This window comes from Ptiloglossa arizonensis, chromosome 3 (genome assembly GCF_051014685.1).
Source record: "Ptiloglossa arizonensis isolate GNS036 chromosome 3, iyPtiAriz1_principal, whole genome shotgun sequence".
Lineage (NCBI taxonomy): Eukaryota > Metazoa > Arthropoda > Insecta > Hymenoptera > Colletidae > Ptiloglossa > Ptiloglossa arizonensis.
The window spans coordinates 4,580,139-4,606,221 of record NC_135050.1 but is presented as its reverse complement, the minus strand read 5'-3'; the positions used below and the strand labels follow the sequence as shown (position 1 = coordinate 4,606,221).

At 28.4% G+C, this 26,083-nt stretch overlaps 2 protein-coding genes across 16 annotated transcripts in view; both read right to left on the bottom strand.

Moving 5' to 3' along the window:
• Nucleotides 1-4,055, bottom strand: part of Ppa (F-box and leucine rich repeat protein partner of paired) — a 68,165-nt gene extending 64,110 nt beyond the window's left edge. For 6 of the 9 annotated variants that reach the window (XR_012991303.1, XR_012991301.1, XR_012991300.1 and 3 more), the window contains exon 1: nt 1,098-4,054. Coding sequence is in view for 5 of the 9 variants with exons in the window: in XM_076305843.1 (XP_076161958.1) it covers nt 1,098-2,556 (1,459 nt within the window). In the remaining 4 variants the exon portion in view is untranslated. Of the gene's footprint in view, nt 1-88 lie in introns of those variants that run through there. The other 3 variants (XR_012991302.1, XM_076305842.1, XM_076305844.1) reach the window with 3 other exon arrangements.
• Nucleotides 4,056-5,946: 1,891 nt separating this feature from the next.
• The window catches only part of Rab35 (RAS oncogene family member Rab35), a 23,528-nt gene continuing 3,391 nt past the window's right edge, over nt 5,947-26,083 (bottom strand). For 2 of the 7 annotated variants that reach the window (XM_076307574.1, XM_076307576.1), the window contains exons 2-5: nt 23,967-24,159; nt 23,389-23,666; nt 20,192-20,616; nt 7,532-7,750 (exon numbers count right to left, since the gene is read on the bottom strand). In XM_076307574.1, coding sequence (XP_076163689.1) covers nt 7,622-7,750; nt 20,192-20,616; nt 23,389-23,440 — 606 coding nt within the window. In that variant the 5' untranslated portion in view covers nt 23,441-23,666; nt 23,967-24,159 and the 3' untranslated portion in view covers nt 7,532-7,621. Of the gene's footprint in view, nt 7,751-8,523; nt 8,622-13,809; nt 14,291-18,029; nt 18,168-20,191; nt 20,617-23,388; nt 23,667-23,966; nt 24,160-26,083 lie in introns of those variants that run through there. The other 5 variants (XM_076307579.1, XR_012991514.1, XM_076307575.1 and 2 more) reach the window with 5 other exon arrangements.

Sequence of the window (26,083 nt, the reverse complement as noted above, 5' to 3'; positions counted from 1 at the left end):
TCTCTCTCTCTCTCTCTCTCTCTCTCTCTCTCTCTCTCTCTCTCTGTGTGTGTGTGTGTGTGTGTGTGTGTGTGTGTGTGTGTAGGCGCGCGCGCACGAACGCGTACGCGATATAATATCAGCACGTACTCATATATACGTATATGTACACAAAAAACAAACACACACGCGCGCACACGCACGCACGCACGCACACACACGTACGTCATGCATGGATACAGCAGCAGCAGACGCGCACGCGCTAGGTCACACGCACACATTGGTTAAAAATATATATCATGAAAAAACTTGTGCGCATACGAATCGAAATAATGAAGCAATGCTTTGGTTAAATTGTCACGATACTTCACTTCATTCATCAGAGACAAAGATTTACAACAGGATCATATATACACAGCACGATTCTTAGAGCGCGTAAAGGAACAGCTCGTCCCACAGTTTCCATTATTTACTTCGGAAAGCATAAAAACTGAACAGCGAGTTTCGTTCAGTCTGTGACTGAAATTCTAATAGTTACGATCTATACAAAAGAAACATTTCAAATAATGGCACAGTTAATACGTACCATTTTTTCATTCATTATTGCTCTAGATTACTCTCTAACAAGTGTATACGATGAGCGGAGCGGTGAACAGTTTAAAAACAGATTCATGAAGAATGACATTTTCCTAAGAAACTTGAGGTCGAAAGAAAGTATGCTGTGCTCAATTTTGTCGATTGCACGAGCAACAAATCGTTAATTTATCTAACAATCGAGCAACAAAACGACGGAGTCGGAATTACGGTATCTACTGGATCTAGGGATCGTCCTTGACACACGACGATGGCAATTACAAGTATGCGAAATAGAGATGTTACATTATTGCATTGCGGAGAAAATCCGAACGAAGAAGGTGTTTCACGTCTAGGAATAATTTTGTAAAAACGTCAAAAATGACAAAACCATTATTGAAAACGATCGGTATGCCATTCGGCGAATCTCTACTACAAACACCGAAGAAACACCTTTGTCGTTCGTGCGAGGATGGGACGCAAATCCCGAATACTGTTTAGAAAAAGCCATCACCGCACGTGCCAAAGACCAAGATTTAACGTACTCAGCTGCGGCAACTTCATAATCCTTTCAAGTCCGTTGGTACTTATCCTGGTGCATCCGTAAAGATCGATACATTTCAAGTGCTTCATGCTCTCGGCGATCGTGTAGAGACCTTTATCTGTCAATCTACTACACTGACCAATGTTCAGTGTTTCCAAATCGTGCAACGTTTGTGCGATCTTGCAGATACCCTCGTCGCTGATCTGACAGGCAGACAACGAAAGGGACTTTAAGTTGAAGAGTCCCTGGGAAATGTGAACGAGAGCTTGATCACTAATCTTGTCGCAGAACGATACGTCCAATGAGGAAATTCTGCTGCCACCTTCCACGAGATAACCCATACCGACGTCAGAGATATTGTCGCAGGACCGAAGATTCAGTTCGCGTAGGCTAGACATCTTTGCTAAGTGTTTCACCCCTGTATCGCCGATGCAAACGCAAAACGATAGATTAATAGACTTCAAGGTGATCAAGCCGGTGGATATGTGCCGAAGGGCCTCGTCGGTCACTCGTTGACAATCTTGAAGGCTCAAATGTTCCAGCGCGAAATTTCCACCAGCCGCTGCGAAATCAATAATACCGGCTAACTGTTCCATCAAAAAGCTTGCGCCGGGTGTCTGTGGATAAATACCTGCCAAATAGGCGATACCGTCGTTACACACTTGCCAACAACTTCGTAAATCGAGTCTCTTCAACTTCTTTAGATTCCACGATATACACAGCAGTCCATCGTTCGTAATGTTACGGCAACCACCGAGTTCTAGGTGCTCGAGATTCTGTAAATTCTTTGCTATCCAACTAAGGGAAATGTCCGACACTTGTTTACACAAAGAAAGATTCAATTCTGTGAGCGTCGCATATTCTTGAGAAAAAGCTTTCGTCAAGGCTAAGTCGTTGATATTATAGCAACCCGAAAGATTCAACGACTCCAAGTTTGGTATGCCTTTCAAAACGTCACCGAGGCCTCTCCGTAGAGACAACACCTGGACCCTTTTTACCCCCCTCTTTACGAGACTAGCAAATAACGCCGGTGCCTGCTTCCTTAGATGTAACTTCGCCTCGACCCCTCGCCAGACAGACCGGTGATACGCCGCGTCCCTCCATGCGATACACACTTGAGCGGCACATCCTTTGTCCCGAACTTCCAGGTAACTAAAAATCAACGCCAGTATTTCAGGATAGAGGCAGGAAATGTGCGTACTCGTCGGAACAGTATCCCGAGCGACTTGTGATTGTTGCCTCGACAAAATACTTTGCGCATATACCGGCAAACTCGTTGCACCGCTAGTATAATGAGGTGTGCTACTTGAATTGTAAAGAATCGCTTGATTTTGCGATGTCGGTATCGCCAGGTGTGGTTGATGCAATTGGTAATAATGTCCTGAACGATGAAGTAACGTTGTACCGCGGCTTGGCGTTAACGCCGGAAGTTCCGTCATCAACAGATGACTTTCCTCCATATTGCCCGATATATATGTACATATACACACACACAAACATGTATACAGGTCCTTACACCTTCTCACTTTTGCAACTACTTCTTATTTCTTCCTTTCTTCCTCCCCCTTTCTCACTCTTTCTCGATGTGTATCTTTCTATCTATCTATCTATCTATCTATCTATCTATCTATCTATCTATATATATATATATATATGTATGTATATATCTCTCTATCTCTTTATAATCTCCTTTTTCTTTTTCTTTTAATCGCTTAGAATCCCTTCGTTTCTTCTGCCCTCGTATTGCCCGTTCTCTTTCACCTCTATCTTTTTTTCCGCGTTTTTTACTATTCGATATTTTCGAACCGTACGTCACGCATGTTCCAACAGATCGAAACTTCCTGTTTGGTATTAATTTGAACTCAATATACACCTTAATCAACTTGTTCCTGCTTTGATCGTATCGATGCATCGATGTTAAAGAATTATCGGCGATCAACGATTTCTTTCGTACGCAAACATATTTGCGTACATTGTGACAAAAGGGAGAAAGATTAACAATTGTTTTACTTTTTTCAACTTTCAGTTCCATACGAGTCTTATTAATTGTGAAACATCGAGGCGCACATGGAACACTACCATATTTTTTAATTCGTGTTTCTTTCTTCTACACGTTTTACTCCCTCTTCTTTCATCTTCGTCTTTCCCTATGTTTCCTTACTCACTCACTCACTCACTCACTTGCTCACTTCCTCCCCGCCAGGCCTCATTCAACCTCCCTCGCACTCCCTTCTCTCCGTCGTCTCTTTCTATATACGTATAGGCATGTATATATATTCATCTACAGCGCGCACACAGGCGCGCGCGTGTGTGGGTACTTCTTTCTTTCTCTTTCTCTGCTTGTTATAACCCCTCTTCTTCGACTCACTATTCTGATCTTTCTCTCGTTCACTACGGTCAGTTCCTTCTCTACTATCTTGCTCTTTACTGCACTGATCACTTCTTTTTAGACGCCATATGAATATATACAATACTCGCATGCACACCGCCGTTACGTTCGCCTGGAACGAAGACAAAACACGAACAAATAGTGTCAAAGACAATGTCGATTCTTTTCCATGCACTGATATCGTGATATCAACGTTGCCATTTTCGTCCCTTTAACGATCAAACGTGTCGTAGAAGCACTCGCGCAACTGGCTTCAAACCAACATATCACCAAAACATGAACCGATGCGCTGCCAGTCGCGAACTGTTGTTCCAGTTGCCTAAAGTCAGATGTCGTGTTGTCGTCTTGTGATACAGGCGGAGCAAATTTCGCTTTAGGGGATCACCGATTGGTTGACAATGCTCGACTCTGTATCACGTGACTATACCGGCGAATATCGATTCGGGTTGCGCTGCGGCGGCATTTTTAAGTTTTCATCGAAAAGTGGGGGAATGGCATCGAGTACTCCGGACCACGTTGCGACTACTATTTCTCGAATTTTATAATATACTCGATCTCTCTTTCATAATGACCCTTTAACTATTTATTTTTCCTCAATTTTCTTATTTTTTTATCATTTTTCCAATTTTTTCCTTGTTGGACCTCGTTATAACTGTGTCGATTAAAAAAAAATGTATTAGAAAATCATTCGTTTTATTCCTTAGCAACCTATATTATACATTTCAAGCGTCACTTTATGTTACGTGTTACATTAGCTAATAATAAATCATTAATTATGATCACAGTACTACATATTTTCATATAAATTGTTATATGTATAAAATGTAAAATATTTGTTATGATGATCACAAAGTGTGAAGCACTTTTAAAAGTACTGTTACACAAAGCTGCACTTAGCTACGCGTTATGTGTTATGTTATTAGAACACATATGACTGGTTATTAGAAGAAAAAAAAGAGAAGCAAAATATACACACACACACACGCGCGCGCGCGCGCGCGCGCGCACACACACGCATATTAAAATACACGTCAATGCTTTATTTTAGTAAATAAGAAATGAAAAAATTAACATGCATTAACTAACCTCTAAATAAGAAACTAAAATATTTTGTAATGTATCTAGATAAAACTTAAAAATATAAAATCGTATATTTGTCTGATTTGATAATTCAACAAAGTGAAACAAAAAATTAAATTATAAATTTGAAATATATAAGTTCGTAAAATAGATTATACTTGAAATATCTTCAATGTTTTTTTCCTGTACGATGGCACCTCCTTCAGACGAAAATTTTATATTTATATCTCTACATATCAAAGTAAATAAAAGCATCCACAAAATGTACAATGAAGATAGATTTTACCGATTATTATAAAACAATCCTTGAAAAACTCAATCAAGACATTCGAGGTATTTTTTTTTGAACTTGACTTCACGCATATACTCGAAACTATTTTCTGTACATATATAAGTCGAATCAAATTTTACTAATACTTGATACCGTTTGATACAATGGAATGTTAAATATCCAAACCAATGCTATTAAAAATACGTTGTGTTATTATTTGCAAATATTTACCTTATGATAGTAATACATTTATCAAAATGTATATTATTTATAATATTACATCATAGATTACTCTTTTTATTCCTCTAATTGATTACAAAAACAAAGTGTTAAGTATGCATTCATTATCCTTTTTCTATTTCAATTTGAATATTAAATGATGCCATTTTTCAAAGTTTTGACTGAAGATTTACGAATGAATTATTATTTATTGCTAAATTTATGTGGGTTCTTTGTTTAGAATCACTACTTTTCACATTTATACAGTCTTTATGTACAAGGTATCCTGTTTACAAATTTTAACAACTTTTCACACTTATATACATCATGGTGAATATAAACGTCCTATAATATGATGTTTATCTATATCAGATATTATAATATGAAAAGGTGGCTCTAATCTTCTATTAATTCTAATAACTCTATTTAACACATAAATGTAAACCAAAAGGTAAGACAAATTTTTGTATCAGTTTCAATCTTAAAATAAAAGTAGGATTTGCAGAAGGACAATTATTGATGAAAGAATACTTTCTTTGTAAGCTGAAAGTCATTAATAAATAAAATATTCCGGCTTTAAATAATACTTTATTGCAGTACTGTAAATTTACATCAACCACTGAAAATTAAAAATTTACTATTAAATATTTGCAACGTATATATGTGTATTGTTACTTAAAAAATTATTTATAATTGTAAGTACTCTTTTTAATGTACTATTAAAATCAAATATAAATGTATTATGTATATACAGTAGCAATTTAAATGTCACCTCTGATACTTAAGTACATGGAAAGAATAATGTGCCAATTAAAATTCAAAAGTAACATCAACAATAATAAGGGAATAAATAATTTAGAAAAAAAAAAAGGTAAAAAATATCTACGTATATACGTATAGTCCTATTTATTTATATTTTAAAGTATATAATAATTCGTATTACAATGTTATAACTGTATAACAGTAAACAATATTGAATATAATTGATAAGAATACTTGTGATATGCCACTAAAACTGGCAAGTAGAATATTTACACATTATAGGATGCCGCATCATTGTCTCATTTAAGAGCTATGTTGTACAGATCAAAAAATTGCAACATCAATTGTGTTAATTCATAAGGACTTATTTAGACGGTATTACAGCGGCAGCTGGGTAGATATCCTAACTATTATCACAGATGGAAAGAAGACATTTATCATATTATTATAGCGTATATAGCATATCAATTGTTTCATATTTATCACCAAACATGATAAACTATTGCACATTTACATGTTCGTCTTTCCTGCTATAATGAAATTTCTAACTCCTTATTTAACAAAAACAATTTTACTAGTAAGTTTTATTAGATTATTACAGTTATGAAAATATCATGCTCATTAAATCTGGTTTTAGAAGATTTAATAAACAAAATGTTTGCAAACGTAAAAGATTCTGCTAAATGATTGCTTTTCTTTGTTAGATATGCTGACAAATTACAATTTAAGCTATAATATTATTACAAATACAGATTGCTCACATCATATTTATAAAAACTGAAATTTTCATACATGCTTATAGATACAATACCACACATTTTTATATTATTGCATTAGCACTGAAATTTTTACAACATTATTATACTTAAAAATATTATTATTGTGAAAAAATATTTGATTAGTAATATATTGAAAAATTACAATTTTACCCAATTTGTGAATTCACGACATACAAGAAAACTTGGTTTGATGCACTTAAGTAAAACTTTTAACTTTTAATTAATAAGATGTAATCCTTTCTGTGCCAATTAAAAAGCTTGCCTCTGCCATACCGTAAACAATTTTTACTGTTTATTTTAATTTAATGTATTTAAAGCGCAAAAAAGTTGTCATTAAACAGGAACCTTAGGCAATGAAATATGTCAAAAATTATCTGAACTTCCTAATAATATTGATCATTTGTTTTGTTATTGGACATTAAATATTATGTATTAACAATATTCGGCTCTTTTGGTAACTCATTAAAAAGAATTTTTTCATAATCATACAAATCTTAAATATATAGTATTTTTATTCTGCTCAAAAAATTTTGATAAAGCTGTTCACAATGTATATTACTTTTCTTTATATTTTATACCATAGTTTTGATAAATTATGTCATATTATGCAGAGCTTGAATAAGAGACAATTACATATACAAATTTCTTTTTTTCTTTCTTGTGCTGATTCCTTTGTAAGTTATACAATACAAATAGGCCTTTACATTTTTAATGCTAAATGAAAATATGTGGCGCGTTCAAAAGTACATTGCTTACAAAGTTATTTATACTAAATGAACACTAAACACTCATAATATTTGCATCCTATGTATATTGTATGTTACTAGTGTCAAAGTATACTTCTATGAGAATAGACTATTCGATGTTGCAATTTAAATATAAAACTTAATAGTTTTAAAAAACGTTAGTGTTACATTATGTGTACATGTTTCTCCTATTGCATATTCTCTGCTTGTTTTAATTTACTTCTGTCATTACATCAAAGTAGTATTGATAATAGATCATATAATTATAATACAATGTTGTTAACAACATTTCTTTTTATGCTGTTTTGTGCTTTTCCTCAGATTCACTGTTTCACTAGTCTGTATAGCTTGTCGCTCCTTCCTTTCCTTTTTGGTCCTTAACACTTGCCGTGTTATTGCCATAAACATCTAAATACAACAAATTAGTACAAGCTAGAATTAATGTATGATTAGTTTCATTCATACTCATTATTACTGATACGTAACATCAATATCTTTATTAACAAAAATAATGCAAGGCCATTGATTTTTCTCTAATTTTACACTCAGTACACATTATGTCTAATACAGTACTAAATGCAAATGACACATTATTCAAGATTTTCTTTAAAAGATGGTTAAAGTTGTATATTCTCCATGTATTTTCCATATACAATGTATTAATCATAGAAAATTTGATAAAAAAAAAAAGAAACAAGTTTGTTTTTAATGGGAAATACATTGCTACCTCAAAAATTTCCAGTTTCAAGTAATGATTAAAAGTAAATACTATTCAAAATATTGCAAGTTCAATTTGTTCATATGTTTTGTTTAACTTATAATTATTTTACTATTAATGATTTAAATCCCAATTAACTGTTTATATTAGAATGCATTAGAATTATAAAAGTAATAATGCAACATTCAATAAAAAAATAAGAAATTTAAGTGTACATACAGGATATAACAAAATATGTGGTATACTCAAATAGGAGTCAATTTTTTGTGTAAAAATGAAATAAAAATGTAAAAATAAATATTTTTCGTATGAAATGTATAACTTAACAAAAAAATCTGTTGAGTATTATACAAAGAAAAAAATACCTGCAACCATGTGATAATGGTTAATGACTGTCTTATCTCAGAGACAAGCACCTATGATGATCCATTGTTAAAATATAGTTACTAAATTAGATACATACAAATATGTCACTGGGCTTGAGGCATTGCCAAATTACAGGTGGGGTCAGAAAGCGGTTCCCTTGTCAACTCAGTCCCATCATAGAAGAACTCGCAATTTCTGTAAGTTTTCCATGAGGATTTACTAATTTTATGTGAACAATTAGTGTATCACGAAGTATATCACACCCTCTATACATTTTTATGATATACAGTACGTTATATAAACTTATTTACATACTGTCAGTACATTAACAAATACCAATATACGTGAGTATTTGTAACTTACATGTAACCAAGTGATTTAAAGACATGTTTTGGCTTTTGAAAATTATACATTTACAGATCTAATTAATGTTTCATTAAGATATAAACAATCAACAATAATTTAATTAATAGTAAAAATAATTAAAAGTTAAATAAAATTTATATAGATTAGGGGGGACCATCACATCACCAAATTTATATATAATATTGTAAGATATATTATAAGATATATTATAAGATATTATGATAGGATATGTAAAGATTTAGAAAGGGAAACGCTTTTCGACTCCGCCTATGTCTTAACGACCGTCCGTCCCAGTAACGTACATCCTCGCTTAAAAGTCATAGAACACATACTAAAATGTCATAAAGACCTAAAAAAATAATGGAAATTGTTAAAACATTCACAATAGAAAACAATCTTTTCTTATATTTTAACATTTCAATAATTTACATTATATAATCAAAATTTGTTGAAATGAGTAAATATCCTATGATTTTTTTATATGAGTATGTCTATGAGGTATTTGAGTTAGCAGTTATGTTTCAAGAACAATTCAAAGTATAAGTGCTTGCTATGAGATAAGGTAATCATTGTCCAATAAATTATATTGTTTATGTTTATCACTTACTCGCACATCTAACAAAAACAGTAGCAAATATTTTGACTCTGCGTTTTGGGTCCACTTGCCCATAAAAAGTCTTTTTCTCTATATAATGCTATCTATGGTATTACAAGCTGCTTTGTCAGAAATGATTAAAAACAAAATATCTTTCCTAAATATTACCACTCATTGATAATGATAAACGTTCAAGAATATGAAGTCTTTAATTACTTTAAATGTTATTTGAAATTAGAAATATTTAAAATTTTGATCAATCTTGATAATTTGAATGGATCTTGAAAATCCTAAAAGTTTGAATGGATCTTGAAAATCTTGATCAGTCTTGACTGTTTTGAAAGCCTTAAATGTTTGGGTTTATCTGTTACGAATATTTAGAGAATTTAAATCTCTTAATCCAATCACTACTAATTAGGTCTTTCATAAATTCGTATTTTACATACACGTATTTTAAACACAGTTAAGTAATCATAATTAATATGTAGTCTTTTTTTTTCAAGGAAAACTTAAATGCCATCATTAAAGTTATTAAGTTCAATATTTTGTAGATTGGAAATTTCTTTAACAAACTAGTCAAAATGATAAAAATAATTTATATTATTGAAAATGAAAATCTTAATTGAATATGAACTACAGTGTATATTAATAATCATTAAACAAGTCCTGTGTCAGTTAAAGTGTATTGTAAATTTTTAATAAACTTTTTATCAATACTATTAAAAAATGTACCTCTTTATAAAAAAATAACAATGTAATCTCAACATGTCATTGTGCCTCGACATATTTTGTCTAAAATATACATTTACATTTTAGTAATAAATTTAATACTAAGTACGAATGTGTACGAAAATTCGAAATCTCAAGTTTCGGTCATATCGCAAGGCGTCAGATCAAATGGGCTCTGATCTCGAAAATATCTCTACCTAAGTAGTCGTGTATAGCAAAGTACTTTAAGACTCGATACAGTATCAAAAATGAATGTTTTGTCTCCAGTGGTACTCCGACATAAGAGGAATGCTTCTCGAGTATGTTTCAACAATAGTCCACAGCCCAGTGATGTGTCTAACTTATATTATGTTTCAAGAACAAATTAAAGTAAATAACATTATTTATAGTTCTTGCTTACAAAAACAAAGTATAACTGACTAATTTATGAGTTACAATTTACGTATAATTGATTTTTACAGGCTTTCACATGATGAATCTGTATAGAAAATAAACCGAAATGTTTTATTTTATAGTCCTTAAAATTTGAAATTGTAACGTTTGAAATTTTAATATTCCATAGCCTACCAGTCTTGAATAAAAACCTATCCGCAAGAACATGTCTTAGCGCAGTTTTCAAAATAGCTGACTTGTATTTCAATGGTTAAAGGTTTTAATCCTGCTTTTCATAGTATCCTCTTCTGCACATTTTGTGTAAAAACAAAATGCGCATGGTTTGTAGCAAAATTAATTCTAGGAAGACCTGTATTTGCAAATGTATACCATATTTGTTTTTTTTACAGAAATATGGCAATCAAAATGTAGTTGCAATTCTTCATAAAGTAAATATACTTTTATTTTTTATAAATTCTATTGAAACTAAAATTGTTACTTGCGAGAAGTTTTATTTATGTATTCCTATCAGAACTTATAATGTGAGACCTTATGTAAAAGTTTCAATTCATTCATTCAAGTTCCTTTTATTCTTTCATTCAAGTTATTTAAATAGAAACTATTAAAAAGGTTTCATGATTAATTTAACTCCTGGTCTCAAAACTATAAGAAAATATGTTCTCCTCTGAATTCCTTTTTATGTTCACCTTCTCTTAATTTGTCATAAGTAATTGAAACAAATTTGAGATCATCATCTTGATGTAGATTGCATTTCGTCTGTTGAATGTACTTCATTATGCTTTCTGTAAAGTTGCTATGGATTCAAATGTATACAAAACTATGTTAATCATAATGTATATTTAAACAACTACTACTTACTAGTAGTTAACAGTTTAAAAGAGTATAGTGTCTTGCAAAACAACTCTATATAAAGAAATCTAGCAAGATCTGTAAATAAAGCATATTTTACTTCTCTGCTTTTGAGTAGCACATGTTCTGTATTGTTTTTTTGAGGTTCTTTCTTTTCTTTATTACTATGATTTTTATCAGTTTGTGCTGGTCCCAGCTCCCATGAATCTCTCAATGAAAACTCTTCTACTAATTATTTTAATGGCTCTAATAGAAGGATCATTATGGAGTAATACCTCTATTATTGCAAAAGTCAATCTAAGTGTATATTCCATGATAATTTCATACAAAAAGTTTTTTTATATTATGCATCTCCTATTAAATCTGGCATGTACTATGTATAGTATATATTTCAAACCAATTTGTAAGTTTTCTCAAAATATTATATCATAAACCTAATATACTAAATTATGCATTTGGGTTTAATCATTATCTTACCAGTTTTCTAAAATATTTTTCTAGCATTTTTCATTTTTATGGAATTAAATATGTCATAGAACTTCATTGTTTTTGTGAGAGCTTGTTTCCTATTTTTAGTTTTATATTCCGCAAAGATATAAGATATTCTCTATTCTCTCTAACTATATTACAAATTCTTGTTTTTTATTTCAAAAATTGTTAAATAATATAAACGTTTGTATAACAGTGTTGACTTATTATTAACATAGATTAATAGTTGACAAACTTTTTCTAACTGCTGTATAGTAAACATTTTAGGCTTTGCGGACAAAAGGGTAAAATTGAGGATAGTATATATTTATATATAAGACAAAATTTACACAATATTTTTATTAGTAAAGTATAGAATATAATATCATTTATGAACATTTGCAAAACCGATTACAAATGCTCATTGGATTAATCTAATCTATAACATAATTTAATGTATTTTATACATTAAAACTTTTTTTGACACAAATAAGTAGTGATATATGTAACTAAGAAATGTGTGGCAATCAGGAACTGTCACATACACTGCTGGTAAAAATGATAAGTTCACTTTATTTTTTACTCATTTATTGTTATAGTTAGGGCTATTACTCTTTTTTTCCAGAATTACATATTATGTAAATATACACAAATTGGGTAAAAATATATGAAGAATAAAGCTATGAAAAAAATGTTCTAATATTTATGTAAATAATATATTATTACTTATATATTAAGTAATATATTATTACTTTTTAAACGAAAACTATTATTTGCAAGATGGACAAAAATATAAGTTCAGTTATAAAAAACCATTTATTTCTAAACTAATTACAATAACAGTTATTTTTAATAATTAGTAGCTGTAAATTAGTTGAAAAATTCTCGTTTCAATACAAACCTTTCTACTAAGCCTTAATCAATTTTTTACCACGCGGTAACAATTGCTATTTTTAATTTCTGGACTACATATTTTTTATTATTTTAAGAAATTCATTTAATAAGTATTCAACATAAATTTTCCATGGGATTTATATCCGAGAAACACACCAACCATATTAAACTTGGAATATTGTAGTCTCTAAGCCATACTCAAATACTCATACTGTAATGGATAGAGTAGATGTATATTGTCTTGTTGAAATATAAATGTTATTGCATTATGTTCTTTAAAGTATGAGAGCAAATGTATTACTAAGATTCTTTAATTCTTATTGTTCACTATTCATTCTAACAATAATAAAAGCAATGGGAAATTTCCCTGATTCACTAAAAACTTCCTGCACCACTACACTACCTCTGACAAAATCACATATAAAAAAAAATCTTTTTCTTTTTGAATATCATACCAATATGAATGAAAGTCAACTGGTCCAACTGTTTTCAACAAATTGAATTTCTTTTTTTACTCCAGATGATTTAAAACACTGTAAATGCTAGTTAAAGCTTAAAGAGAAAATAGTAAACAAATTATAAGTAACTTGAAAGTTAACTGTATTCCAATTCATGATCATGTTTCCAGGAACAAATTCTACGTGCTGAAGTTTATGTATATATCATTATAAGAATAAATAGTAAAGAAAATCAAAGAGTCTTAGAAACACATTTGCTCCTATACATTTGCGATAAGGCAATGCCTCTATCCATAGCAGTACGAATACTCACTCAAGCATAACTTAAAAATAAACCAGAATATTTCAAATTTAATATGACCGACGTATTTCTCAAATACAAATCTCACAAAAAATGTGTAGAAAATACTCAATACATGATTTTATCAAAATAATAAAAATCTACAATCCAGGAATTAAAAACAGGAATTGTTACCTCATAACAAGAAAATGATCAAAACTTGATAGAGAGACCTGTAAATAGTATGAAAACAAGAATTTTTTAACTAATTCACCAACATTGATCAACTACTGATTATTCAAAATAATTTTGTTGTAACTAGTTTCTTAATAAATGGTTTTTCATTACTGAACTTGTACTTTTATCTACCTTCAAAACAGCAGTTTTCTTTAAAAAAAAGTGATAATTCATAATTTATGTAAATATTGCAATACTTTTTTTCATAGCTTTATTGTTTGTAAATTTTTATGTAATTCTGAAAATAAAAAAGCAATATAATAATAGATAAGCGAACAATAAAGTGAATTTATAATTTTGACCATCAGTGTATACTGTAATTCTTCTTTGACTTAACTCACATCATTGTCACATTGTTAACTTGATAGTGTTTGTTTGCTAGTGCAATTATATGTTCACACAACATAACCGTTACAACTATAAAAACTTTATAGATATTGAACAGCATTTTTATGTTTCTATCACAAAATAAAGAACTTAAAAACCATTTCACAGCAGACAATAATGCACAATTGGCCGTAGATTACCCAATCCTGATGTAGATTCACCATATGAAAGTCTGTCAAAATCGGTAACTAATCAGCTGGTATCCTTCCTAATTACAGACATAAAAGCGACATTACAATTTTAATGAATAATACCCAACCCAAAAGGTTCATCTATACAAGACAGACTTTTAATTCTGTGTACAATAATATACTTCCAGTGATAACTGGATAAGATATGATAGGTCTACTACATGATCTATTCCATTGTCTGATCCTACATTTTCTAATTTGTTTTCTTTAATCATACAAACATTGTTGATTGAAATAATATTTAAACAAAAATTCATAAATGTTTGTATAAAAATGGACAACATTTTAAAACATTAATAAATTGATTTACATCCTACAAAACATTGAATTTTAATATCTTTCATCATCACTTCTAAGTTTCCTTTACAAAAATTATTTTACGCATTAATTCTTTCATTAAATAAAATAAAATAAAATATTTTTTCTTGTACAAAAGATAAGTCATAATATATATTAAAGAACATTTAATCAGTAGCATTACAGTATCAGAGAAAAAAGGTTATAACTCCTGAAGTGAAACATTCATATATCCATAGAAGAAAAATGTGTACATTGGTAAATTAAATTCAAGGTATATTGATCAGAATTTAAATATGCTCTCAATGTATAATGATACTGTATACATATATATAAGTATATAAGGTGTTTCTGAAATAGGTGATTTAACTTTACAAATAATTGTGAAGTATGAAATTTAGTTATAATTGTTTTACAAAATTGTAAGTAATGTGCTTTATTCATTTATCTAGTATATTATTATGTACTATGTACACTGTGTTAAATTTGAATGAAAGTGGTAACTCAATTTAAATTTCAAAATTTTGTGTTTACTTTCTTTTCAATTTGTAAACAAAAATAATAATTTAGTTAAATAATGTTCTAAAGAGTATATAAAACTTGAATATATTAGATTAAAATTACTATTGAACTAACATTGTTCTTAAATGTAATATGCTGTAAGTTATATAAAAAAAAATATGATATGTTATATAAAAACATACTCAATATACTTTTTAAATATATATTGGAAAACGGATTTTTAATCGATCCACATTAATGTTGTTAAAACTGCAAATGATATTACAAAGTTTAGCAGATGAAAGTTGGCAAAGAAAAATTGCAACATTATCGTCATAAAATTCAAAATGCATTAAAGGAGGGTATTAAAAAATGGCAATTTTTAGCATCATGTGGAAATAAAAAGTTCATGCAGAATGTTCTAGAGTGTCCCCCAAAGAACAAAAAATGTCTATCACTTTTCCGAGAAACAATAGAAAAGTTGTCAAAAATGCATTCAAAGTATGAATATGATGATAATTGAATTTATATATATTTTACATTTCGTTGTCTTCTTCATTAAAGGTCGAACCATCTTCAAAATAATCGAGCAAATCCAAGGTACTACATAATCATTGCTACATGGGAACAGCACTCAACAATGTGTTCTCTTTGGTTCTATCAATTACGTATTTTTGAAAATCAATATTATGTGATGGTATTGCAATTTGGAATTCAAAATCTCTGTTGTTATTTACATGGTCAGTGTAATAACCAGATCTTTGCTTCATTTGATGTGTTCCACATGTGTATAAGCATAGATCTTTGTAACTTAATTTTGGTAAAAATTCTAATTCTGTAATTTATACACATTGGAACTGTGCTTGCTTTATATTCATACTTTCTGATTGAATCAGTTATGATAAACGATTAATTCTGTTCGGATATTGCAAAATTCTATTTGAAATTAGATAATCAAGGGCAGATGTAGATGGTCATGTACATGTTGCATTTAAAATAGCACTATTTTGAAGTTGTGGAATAAAGTAGAAAACGTAGTGTTTTGGATGCTTTCATTAAAATACTTAATTAATTACTTCTATAATGTAATGATTTTTCTTAATAAGCTGCGATTGATTAACTTGTTCAACTATTAATAGTTTCCGAGATGCATCTGCAAAAGATGACATTTTAACAATGTATAAACTGCAGCATATCACGATCCTCACAATAAACACATTCACAATATGTCGCGACGATGAGAGGTTGAAATATAAACAAGAGTTAGATCTCAGAGTCAAAAAAGGAAACAGATCTAATTATTTTAGTTAGAATATCTCCTTCCTTTGATTCTTCACAATTTCCATTTATTCTTATGTAGGATTGATTAAATACTTCCAGTTTATTCAATAACTCTCTTTAATTCATTTGTCCACTGATTTATTAGTCAATAAGATTTATTAGTTATAATTAATGATTCTTATTAATTATTTCAAAGACACTTTGATACTGTTGATTAAGATAGTTTGAATCGGGTGATATTTTCCTTGCAGATCATGACTTTCGATACTCTGTGGTGAAAACTTGGAAACCATAACTAATTGAACAATTAATCGAAATTCATTACAAAATATTAATATATTGTTGAAATAATCAAACGATGCATAAAAAGCGATTAAATATTTTGAACGGTTCAATATGCAAAGAAGAAAACAATAAAATGTAAAATATATGTAAAGTTGATTATCATCATATTCAAACTTTGAAGACATTTTTAACAACTTTCCCATCGTTTCTTGGAAAAATGATAAGAACATATTTTATTTTTTGGAAGACACTCTTAAAAGATCCTGTATGAGTTATTCATTTTCAGGCGATACCAAAAATGGGCATTTTTTAACACCCTCCTTTATTCATTGCCACATAGATTATCCTATCTGACATTCTCAGACTTCATTTTAGGGTTCTATTACTTTGGAAAACTTACTATACATATGTTAACATATGTTTAATAAAACATTCTACATGGTTGTCAGATTATTTAGAGATAGATTAAATTTTAAAATCCAAACTGAAGGACATCTCTTTACATATTAAGTGTAAGAACAACCTATCTTGTACTAGGTTGTTCAATAAGTTTTGACATTTGATAAGAAAAACACGATTTCATGGTTTGAAATACATTTTATTATTTAATATACTCTCCCTGAACTTCAATACATTTGTTTCAGTGATGTTCTAATTTATGGATTCCATCCCTGAAGTGAGAATCCAGAAGACTGTCAAAATACGCATCCACGGCTGCTATTATCTCTTCGTTCGATGAAAATCATTTTCCACAGATGAATTTTCTGAGATGTGAGAACAACCAGAAGTCAGAGGGAGTTAAATTTGGTGAACAGGGTGGATGTTGCAACAATTCCTATTTTAATTCACTGATTTTTGCAATGGTTTTTTGAGCTGTGTAAGGGTGTGTTATCTTGATGAAAGATGATTTCTTTCTTCTGTAAACCAGGCCTTTCCTCATGAATTTTTACATCTAGCTGATCCAAAAGATTACAATAATAATCTAAGTTTATTGTTTTACCAGTTTGGAGACAATCCATGAACAAAATTCCTTTTGCATCCCAAAAAACTGATGCTAACACTTTCTTGGCCAATTTCTGGACCCTAACTTGCTTTGAAGCCGATGTACCAAATTTACACCACTCCTTAGCTTCTTCTTTTAATTCATGATCATGGTAGTAGACCCAAGTCTTATCCATAGTGATGAAACAATGCATAAAATCCTTTTTAGCCTTTCTAAAATGCTCCAAATGTTGCTGAGAAAGTTGCATTCAAATGTGTTTTTGTTCCATTGTTAAAGAATGCAACACCCATTGTGCACACAGCTCTCTGAAATCCAAAACTTCAGCCAAAATATTGCTCACGCTGCCTATTGGGATCCCTAGGGCTTCTACTAAATCTCTCTTGATTAATCGACGATCTTCCAAAACCATATCCTGTATTTTTGCTATGATTTCTGGTGTTGATGCACTTTTTAGACGTCCTTCACGTGAATCGTCTTGAAGACTTGTACAATCACGATTAAATTCTGCAACCCATCTTTCTACTGTTCTAATTGAAAGTGAAGAGTCCTTATACACTTTTAACAATCGTTCATGAATTTGTTTTAATACTACACCTTCCAAAAATAAAAATTTTATCACTGCTCGATATTAAATTCTTTTCATTTGAAAAAAAATACTATAACACTTCAACTAAACAACTGTAAATATACGAATCAGTTGACAGATCTACATAAAACTTCACACATGTTTATCAAACAGTAGTACCATCTTTAGAAAAATAAAACGGCGAACCTAATAGCGCCATTTTTTATCAAACAAACCTTCATTGAACAACCTTATTGAACAACCTAATATTTACAGTAAAACCACAATAAATGCAATCTTAGTATTAATATGTGAACCTTATTCATTAGGTAATCTCAACAAATAGTTATATGAAAGGTTAAATATGGACGATAATGTAATATATATATATATATAATTTTTTTTACTATACATATATATATATATATATATATATATATATATATATATATAAATATATATAAATATATATATATATATATATTAATAAAATTATAACCCTTTATTACCCTATTACAGGAAATAAAAATATATGGTGCAAGTAGGGCTTTTTATTTCATTAATTACCTTGATGATAGTACAACTCTCTACACTTACAGGAATTTCCAAACCCATTTCCATGGAACTATCGAGATTCTGCTATATGGCATTGATTGACAAAATGAGCTTGAATGATTTTAACTAATGCAAATATTTTTGTCTTTTCTAAAGATACAAAACTCTATCAAAAAAGTACATAATACTGTTTAAAACAATATTAAATTTGAAATTTGAAATTTCTGAAACCCCTTTATCTATAAAGGAATACTACCAAATTCATTATTTCATGTTTATCTTGAAACTCTCTAACCTACATCTGAAATATTTTTTTTATATTACTAATAATTTCAATAAGATTCGAATAGATTACTCAAAATGAAAAACATACATATAATGTATAATATGTATAATATTTATGTTGTAATTGACACTTTCAATATAAGATAATATTTAATAAAACTAATATTATGAAAACCTGAAGTCATAAAAAGTGACAATAAATAAATATCTATTAGACAGGATTAGTAACACAATTTGATTGATTCATATCTCATTTATGGTTGATAATACTATGTTCTATAGTATTACTTTTCTGCAAGTCCAACAATGCACATGAATTATTTTTTAGAATAGAATCATGTATTTTCTTTTATATAAATCAATTTCTCGTATTATTTTGTGTATTAAAAGTAAGGCATTAAAAAAATGAATACTTTATAAGTACTTTAAATTTTTTATTAAATACATGTTTCATTCAAAAAAATGCTCATATACTCCACCATTACGTTTGTAAACACTTGACAATCACTATATAATATAGTCAATTAGAAAATTTGAAATACCAAATATTTAAATATTCAATTTTTTAAATGGCTTATCCATCCTATATTTTTTATATGCAGAATAATGTGGAGAACTAATTTATATAAAAGAAAATACATGATTCCATTAAAAAAAAAATACTGCAGTTTCATCATTGAATTTACAAAAAAAAAATGACATAAAAAATTAAACATTATTAATTCAACTTCTTCGTCCACTACTTTTTATTCTTAACTATATAAAAATTATAACCTGATCAAATGCGTTACTCATTCTCATATAACATATTTTTGATAATCTAATAATTTTCCTTTATTTTTCAATATTAATTCATATTAAATTTTTAATTTATCTATAACAAGATAAGAAATATCTGTTTGATAATATAGATTTTAATAGATTGAATTTAAACTTTAAAAACTTTTCAAACTTAGTTCTTACATTAAACTTCTTTATAACTTGTACCAATATAAAAATAAATAACAAATTGTCTAATATTGATATTTGAACAATTATTAGTATGAATAACATCAAGAAATTCAATGACAAGCATTGGATAGTAAAATATGTATTGGAAAATATTAGCCTATTTATGGAATTATGTTGAATAAAAATTTTACTTACTTCTTGAACATTAATATTGTCTTTAGCAGAAGTTTCAAACAATTGAATTCCCATTTGATTAGCAAATCTTTGTGCATCTTCTGTTAACACCACCTTCTCATTGGGTGCATCATTCTTATTTCCTACAAGTACCCTGTTGACCACATCACAATTTTGTTCGATTTCATGCAACCATCTTTTAACATTAGCAAAGGAATCACCACTAGTCACATCATATACAACTATAACACCATGTGTGCCCCTGTAGTAAGTTGAAGTTATTGTCCGAAAACGTTCTTGCCCAGCTGTATCCCAAATTTGGAGTTTTACCCTCTCACCATCTATTTCCACAGTTTGTATTTTAAAATCCACTCCTATTGTAGTTATGTAACTGCCATTAAAAGTATTGTCAGCAAATCGTAAGAGCAATGAACTTTTGCCTACACCTTAAACACAAAAAAGGAAGAAGAAAGTATAATTAAACAAGTGTAACTTCCCAAACTTTATTCATGTATAGGAGAAAATTAAAAAGATAATTATAAATCAAAAACAAAATGTTTGCAAATATATTTTAAAATACAATTATACAATCCATCTAATGTTTTGTTTATCAAATTGTAAGTATCCATAATGCTAACATTTGAAATTCATTAACCATATAATTAAAAAAATATATTATATTTCTTAAAAATGTGGACATGTAGTTATTACTAATTATAAAATAATATACACTGGCATTTGCATGTTAATAAAATGCAAATATAATTTATTTTATTTCAACCATTATGTATTATATCACTTGTATAATATGAAAACAAATACTACAGTTTAAAAAAGTAATCCACATCAGAACTCATAAAATTTATAAAAATATGTATCATAAACAAAAATAAATAAGCAATTGTTTATAATTACTACCTATAATTATGAATTACAAAAAGATAATACAACATAACTATGTACATTAGTATATGGTATTTATAAATTTCCTTTCAATCATTTAAAAAATTTAAGATAAGCTCTACTTTCTAACCCTTACTGATGACATCCATAGATTTTAGAAGATTTACAATTATTTTGATTTCATCTAAAAGATATAAAACGATTAATTTTTTGTTTAGCAATGAATACAATGGAAAAGAAGTTGATTGTTAAGAAAATGTGCCAATAGTAAAACTTTATTAGTTTAATATTAAATTCCAGAAATGAATTATTGCACTTTACAGAATATAAAATTTATCATATAAACATTAAATATTGTATTTAATAATTAAAAATATTAATGTTAAAATATAGTTTGTATTACAAAATACTGAAACATTTTAAATTAATACAAATTTTGTTTACTTATTTCAATCAATATATACATAAATTTTAATTTTTTTATTATATTAGCAATAAACTTCTTATATTTGTATCTAATATTTAATATCAAAATGTTTTATAAGTGTGTGAATGAAGAATGAAAATGTATAATTCGTATAATTCATTAAAAGGCATAATCTATGAATATTCAATGTATACACCAATCATATATTATAAATCAATTTGTTTGTATACAGTGGATTATTTATATAAGAACATAAAGAAATATCTCCATTGTTTGTGGATATGTAAAAAACAGTTGAGGACAAAGCTAAACTGTTTGAAGAGGCAAATATACGCATAATGATAGGAAAGATTTTCCCTAAGCCAATTTTTTTTTAAATAGTAAGGTCATCAATGTTTTTTTAAATGAAAATATATAGTTTTCTTTATACCCTTAGAGAAGGTAAATTCAACAACCTGTAACAATGTACTGTTTCAATCATCTAATCTCAAGGTATTTACATTTTATTAATATATCCTCAAGCTATAATAAATGCTTAACATGATGATCACTAGCATCAATACAAAACTGAAGCTTCCTAGTCAATGACCTATACAGATTCTCTACTTCCTGCTGTGAAAATGATGCATATATCACAGTAATTCTTTACTTCATATCTTCTGGTGTTGTGCGTTTTTTGTATTAAAAGGTATTTTTTAATTTACCTTATATATACAAATCTAATGAAGTATAATTTAGAGAACTAGCTGGTCACTCCACACTTCCCTGTCATCTGATTCAACATCAGGTAAAATTGATATCCAATATTGCTCTTGCAATTCTAAAGTAAAGTGCTGGACATCCATCATGTTGAAACCACATACATTCTCTAATAGTTCAGTAGATTCCAGTAGAATTTGGTAGAAAAACATAACATATTTTTGTCCTGTGAGGGTTTTTTGAATAAAGTAAGGTCATACGATCCTTCATGACACAATTCCATACCAAACGTTCATAGTCAATAGTCATTTGTCTCTGTTAACATCAGGAAATATTAATATAAACATCTTGAGATTTGAGATTATATGATCTGAATGATACATTGTTACGGTTTTTGAATGTGCTTTATTATGCTCTTAAATACATAATTTTACGTATTAAAATGTATAATTTTATTTAAAAATACATCAGTGGTTTTGAAATCTTGAAAAAATTAAACTTGAGAAAAATTTTATTTCTGTAACTATGTTTGCCCCTTTGACAATTTAACTTTGTCTTAAACTGTCTCTCCTTACATACATAAATTAAAATACTTAAGCATTTACATTTAACTTGTCTATCCTGTACAATGGTGTAAAAAAATCTTGTTTATACTACCACAAATGCATCACTAACCAAGTTGTAAATTCAATTGTATTCTATCAATTGGAATTTAAAGCATGTCTATATATTTGTAGTAGTATGGACTTTTTGGAATTAATGTACATTATATTTATTAATACTATGTATTTCTTTGAGAATAACTATCTAGTAGAATATAAATTCTTAATGAAAGTAACAGAATTATAATGTTGTCATATAAATGTAATGTTAATTATATATTTGCTGACATTTTTATGTACTTTCTCGGCATACATTAAAAAGGAAAGTTCTTGCAAACATAACATTTTGATGAACTTTTTCAGCACTTTAATATATAAAATGAATCTTTAAAAAACATATACTCATTAATATTATATAAAATATAATTTTCTATGAATTTAAATTACGATAAATTTATGTTGTCTATTTTCCATTCAAAATATAAATGACATATTATTCAATTATAACGTTTTGTAATGAACTATTGTATATGAGAGTATTTTCACTACTAAATATATTTGACACAAATCAGTATTTGTACACTTACCACTATCACCTATTATTAGAAGCTTAAATAAATGATCATATTCCCGTGCCATTTTGACATGTATGACGTGCAAGTTTATCAAACGTTTCCTCTCGAAATATGGACGATACAATCACTGTATCGCAAATTATTTGAATTGTCTATGAGCAGATGTGAAAAACGAAATATCTGAATTTGTGCAAATTGCGACAAGACTTGCGGCTTGTCCGAAGTAAAGGACTCCAGTATCAAATCAGCGCCATGTTTATTTGCCGCGATATCACAATTCATTATCACTACTGAGAAAAAAATATATTCGTTAAAGACAACGCCTATCCTATATCAACTTATAACACTCAGCACATTCAATTTATTTTAAAGGCTGTACTTTTACATAATAATAACGATTTGCATGCATCTGTTAATAAATATTATTGGTCGAAAGAATGGCACTTTTAAAAAAGTAATTTACATTAAACAGTTTCAAATTATTCCATTATTTTGTATAATAAATTAAAAAATCAAGCCTTTGAAGTACTGCTGAATTGTATTACGTATGCTATGAGATTTTTATTAACAATTATTAGGAGATAAAATACCGTATACTCATGAATATATCAGTTGTTAACGTCCTTCCCACCAGTAGACTTATAAGACCATTCCATGTTCTATCGTTATTCTCCATTGTAGTGCTGATAGACATGTTTCACATGACTTGATTGGACAGTGGCTGTCTTCAACTTTGTATGTTCAAGTAAATTGCAATGATTTACAAAGATCTTTCTGAAGGTTCTGACAATTAAATGCAGAATTTGAAAATGACCAATTATTTGTTTTTCAATACATTTAAATTACGTTTTTGTATTCAACTTATAATTAATAATCATGGAAATAAAAAGATAAAAACTACATATTTTATAACTATATGCGAAAAATACAATCATTGAATTTATATTTATATTACAATTTTATAATTAGAAAATTACTCAATTTCATGTGAAATAAAAAATATAACTACATTCTTATAAGAATTTAAAAAAATTGACATCAAAGTGATATACATACATAAATGCAAAGATTTTACATATAAGATAGTTACAAAACAGTTGCCAAACCATAAACATGTTTTATTTATCTCTTTTAGTCAATTGAAATTAAATACATTTTTGAATAATACATAACAAGTTCACAATAGCATAATTTGATATATTTTGTTTTTTAATAAGAGTAATTATTTTATAACTATTTTTTACACGAAAGGACAATATAAACTTAAAGAATTTGGACATTAGCATTAGAAATTTCATAAACAATGATTTTCCGGTACTTTTTAAAATGAATCTTTATATCCAGAGTTGGTAATATGTCCCTATAACATTAAATCAGCCATATAGTCTTGTCAAATTTGTTAAAAAATGCAAATGATTTTAACTTAAAAGGAAACATTCCTGTACTTATGATTGCTTAATAACATTTTCATTTTGAAAATTAATAAAATAGATTCTCAAATTTTAATAAAAATTTGTACTGAATAAACAAATTATCTTAATATACTATTAATTTTGTTTATATACAATCAATGAAATTGATTACGTGTACTTTACTTAAATATAAGTTTTCATATTTTATACAAAGGGATATAATAAATATAATCATTGTATTAAATTTTCACATAATATATGTTTTATCAAATAAATAGTAATTTAACGTATCATAGCTAGTAAACATACTAAATTCAAGAGACTTTGAATAACATTAGTCTTCCATGAATATTGATTATATTTTATTTACTTCCAGGAAAAATATTTAACAATTTAAGCATTGTATATTTCTTATAATTTTAAACATATCAAAATAGATTAACTGAAACATACAAATAGAAAAATCCTTTTAAAATGTATTTGTTCTAGTCTAGTGTAATAAATAAGTATCTCACAATTATTAACAAATAATGGCATTGTCGTAATGGGGGTACAAACTATCCTTACACAAACTTCATAAAACCACTATCTATAAGAAAGTGGTTAAAAAAAATAATAATTATGATAATCATATTATATTGATCATAATACTTATATGGTACAATTGGTAGAACTTACTATTAACAATATACCATTGATAATTGTGCTCTGTATTTTAAGTAGATATACAATGAACAAAAGATATGTATTTTGCTATGTATAGTTTCTATTTAATAAACTTGCAAAAATCTTTTTTCATTTATTATATATGGTTATTTAAATAATACAAGAAAAGCAGAGAAGAAGAGGAAAAAAGTTTGAAGAATATTAATATATTGTACCAATTACACCTATAAAATTAAGATAGCAATTTTTAATTTAGAATTAGCAATTTGTGAGATTTTTATTTTATTACGTATCATGTTGTATGTTGACATGTGAAAAATAATGTTGATTAAATAATTAATACTAATTTCACATATATGTGCCATTCTTCTGTAAAATTCCCTTTTAGTGCTTTAGGTTTTGGATTGTTAATTTGATAAAACTTAAAATTTGTATCCAATTTTTATGTTGACAGTAGTTTTTGCTAAATTGTCCTTTAAAATGGCTAAATATGAAATTTGACAATGAATGCCATAAAAAGATACCGATTCAATCATTTTGTGAGTAAAAATACACTCTTACAATAGACTATAATAATTGAGTAAACGGTAGAAAATCATGTATTAATGTAATAAATAGTAAAAAAGAAC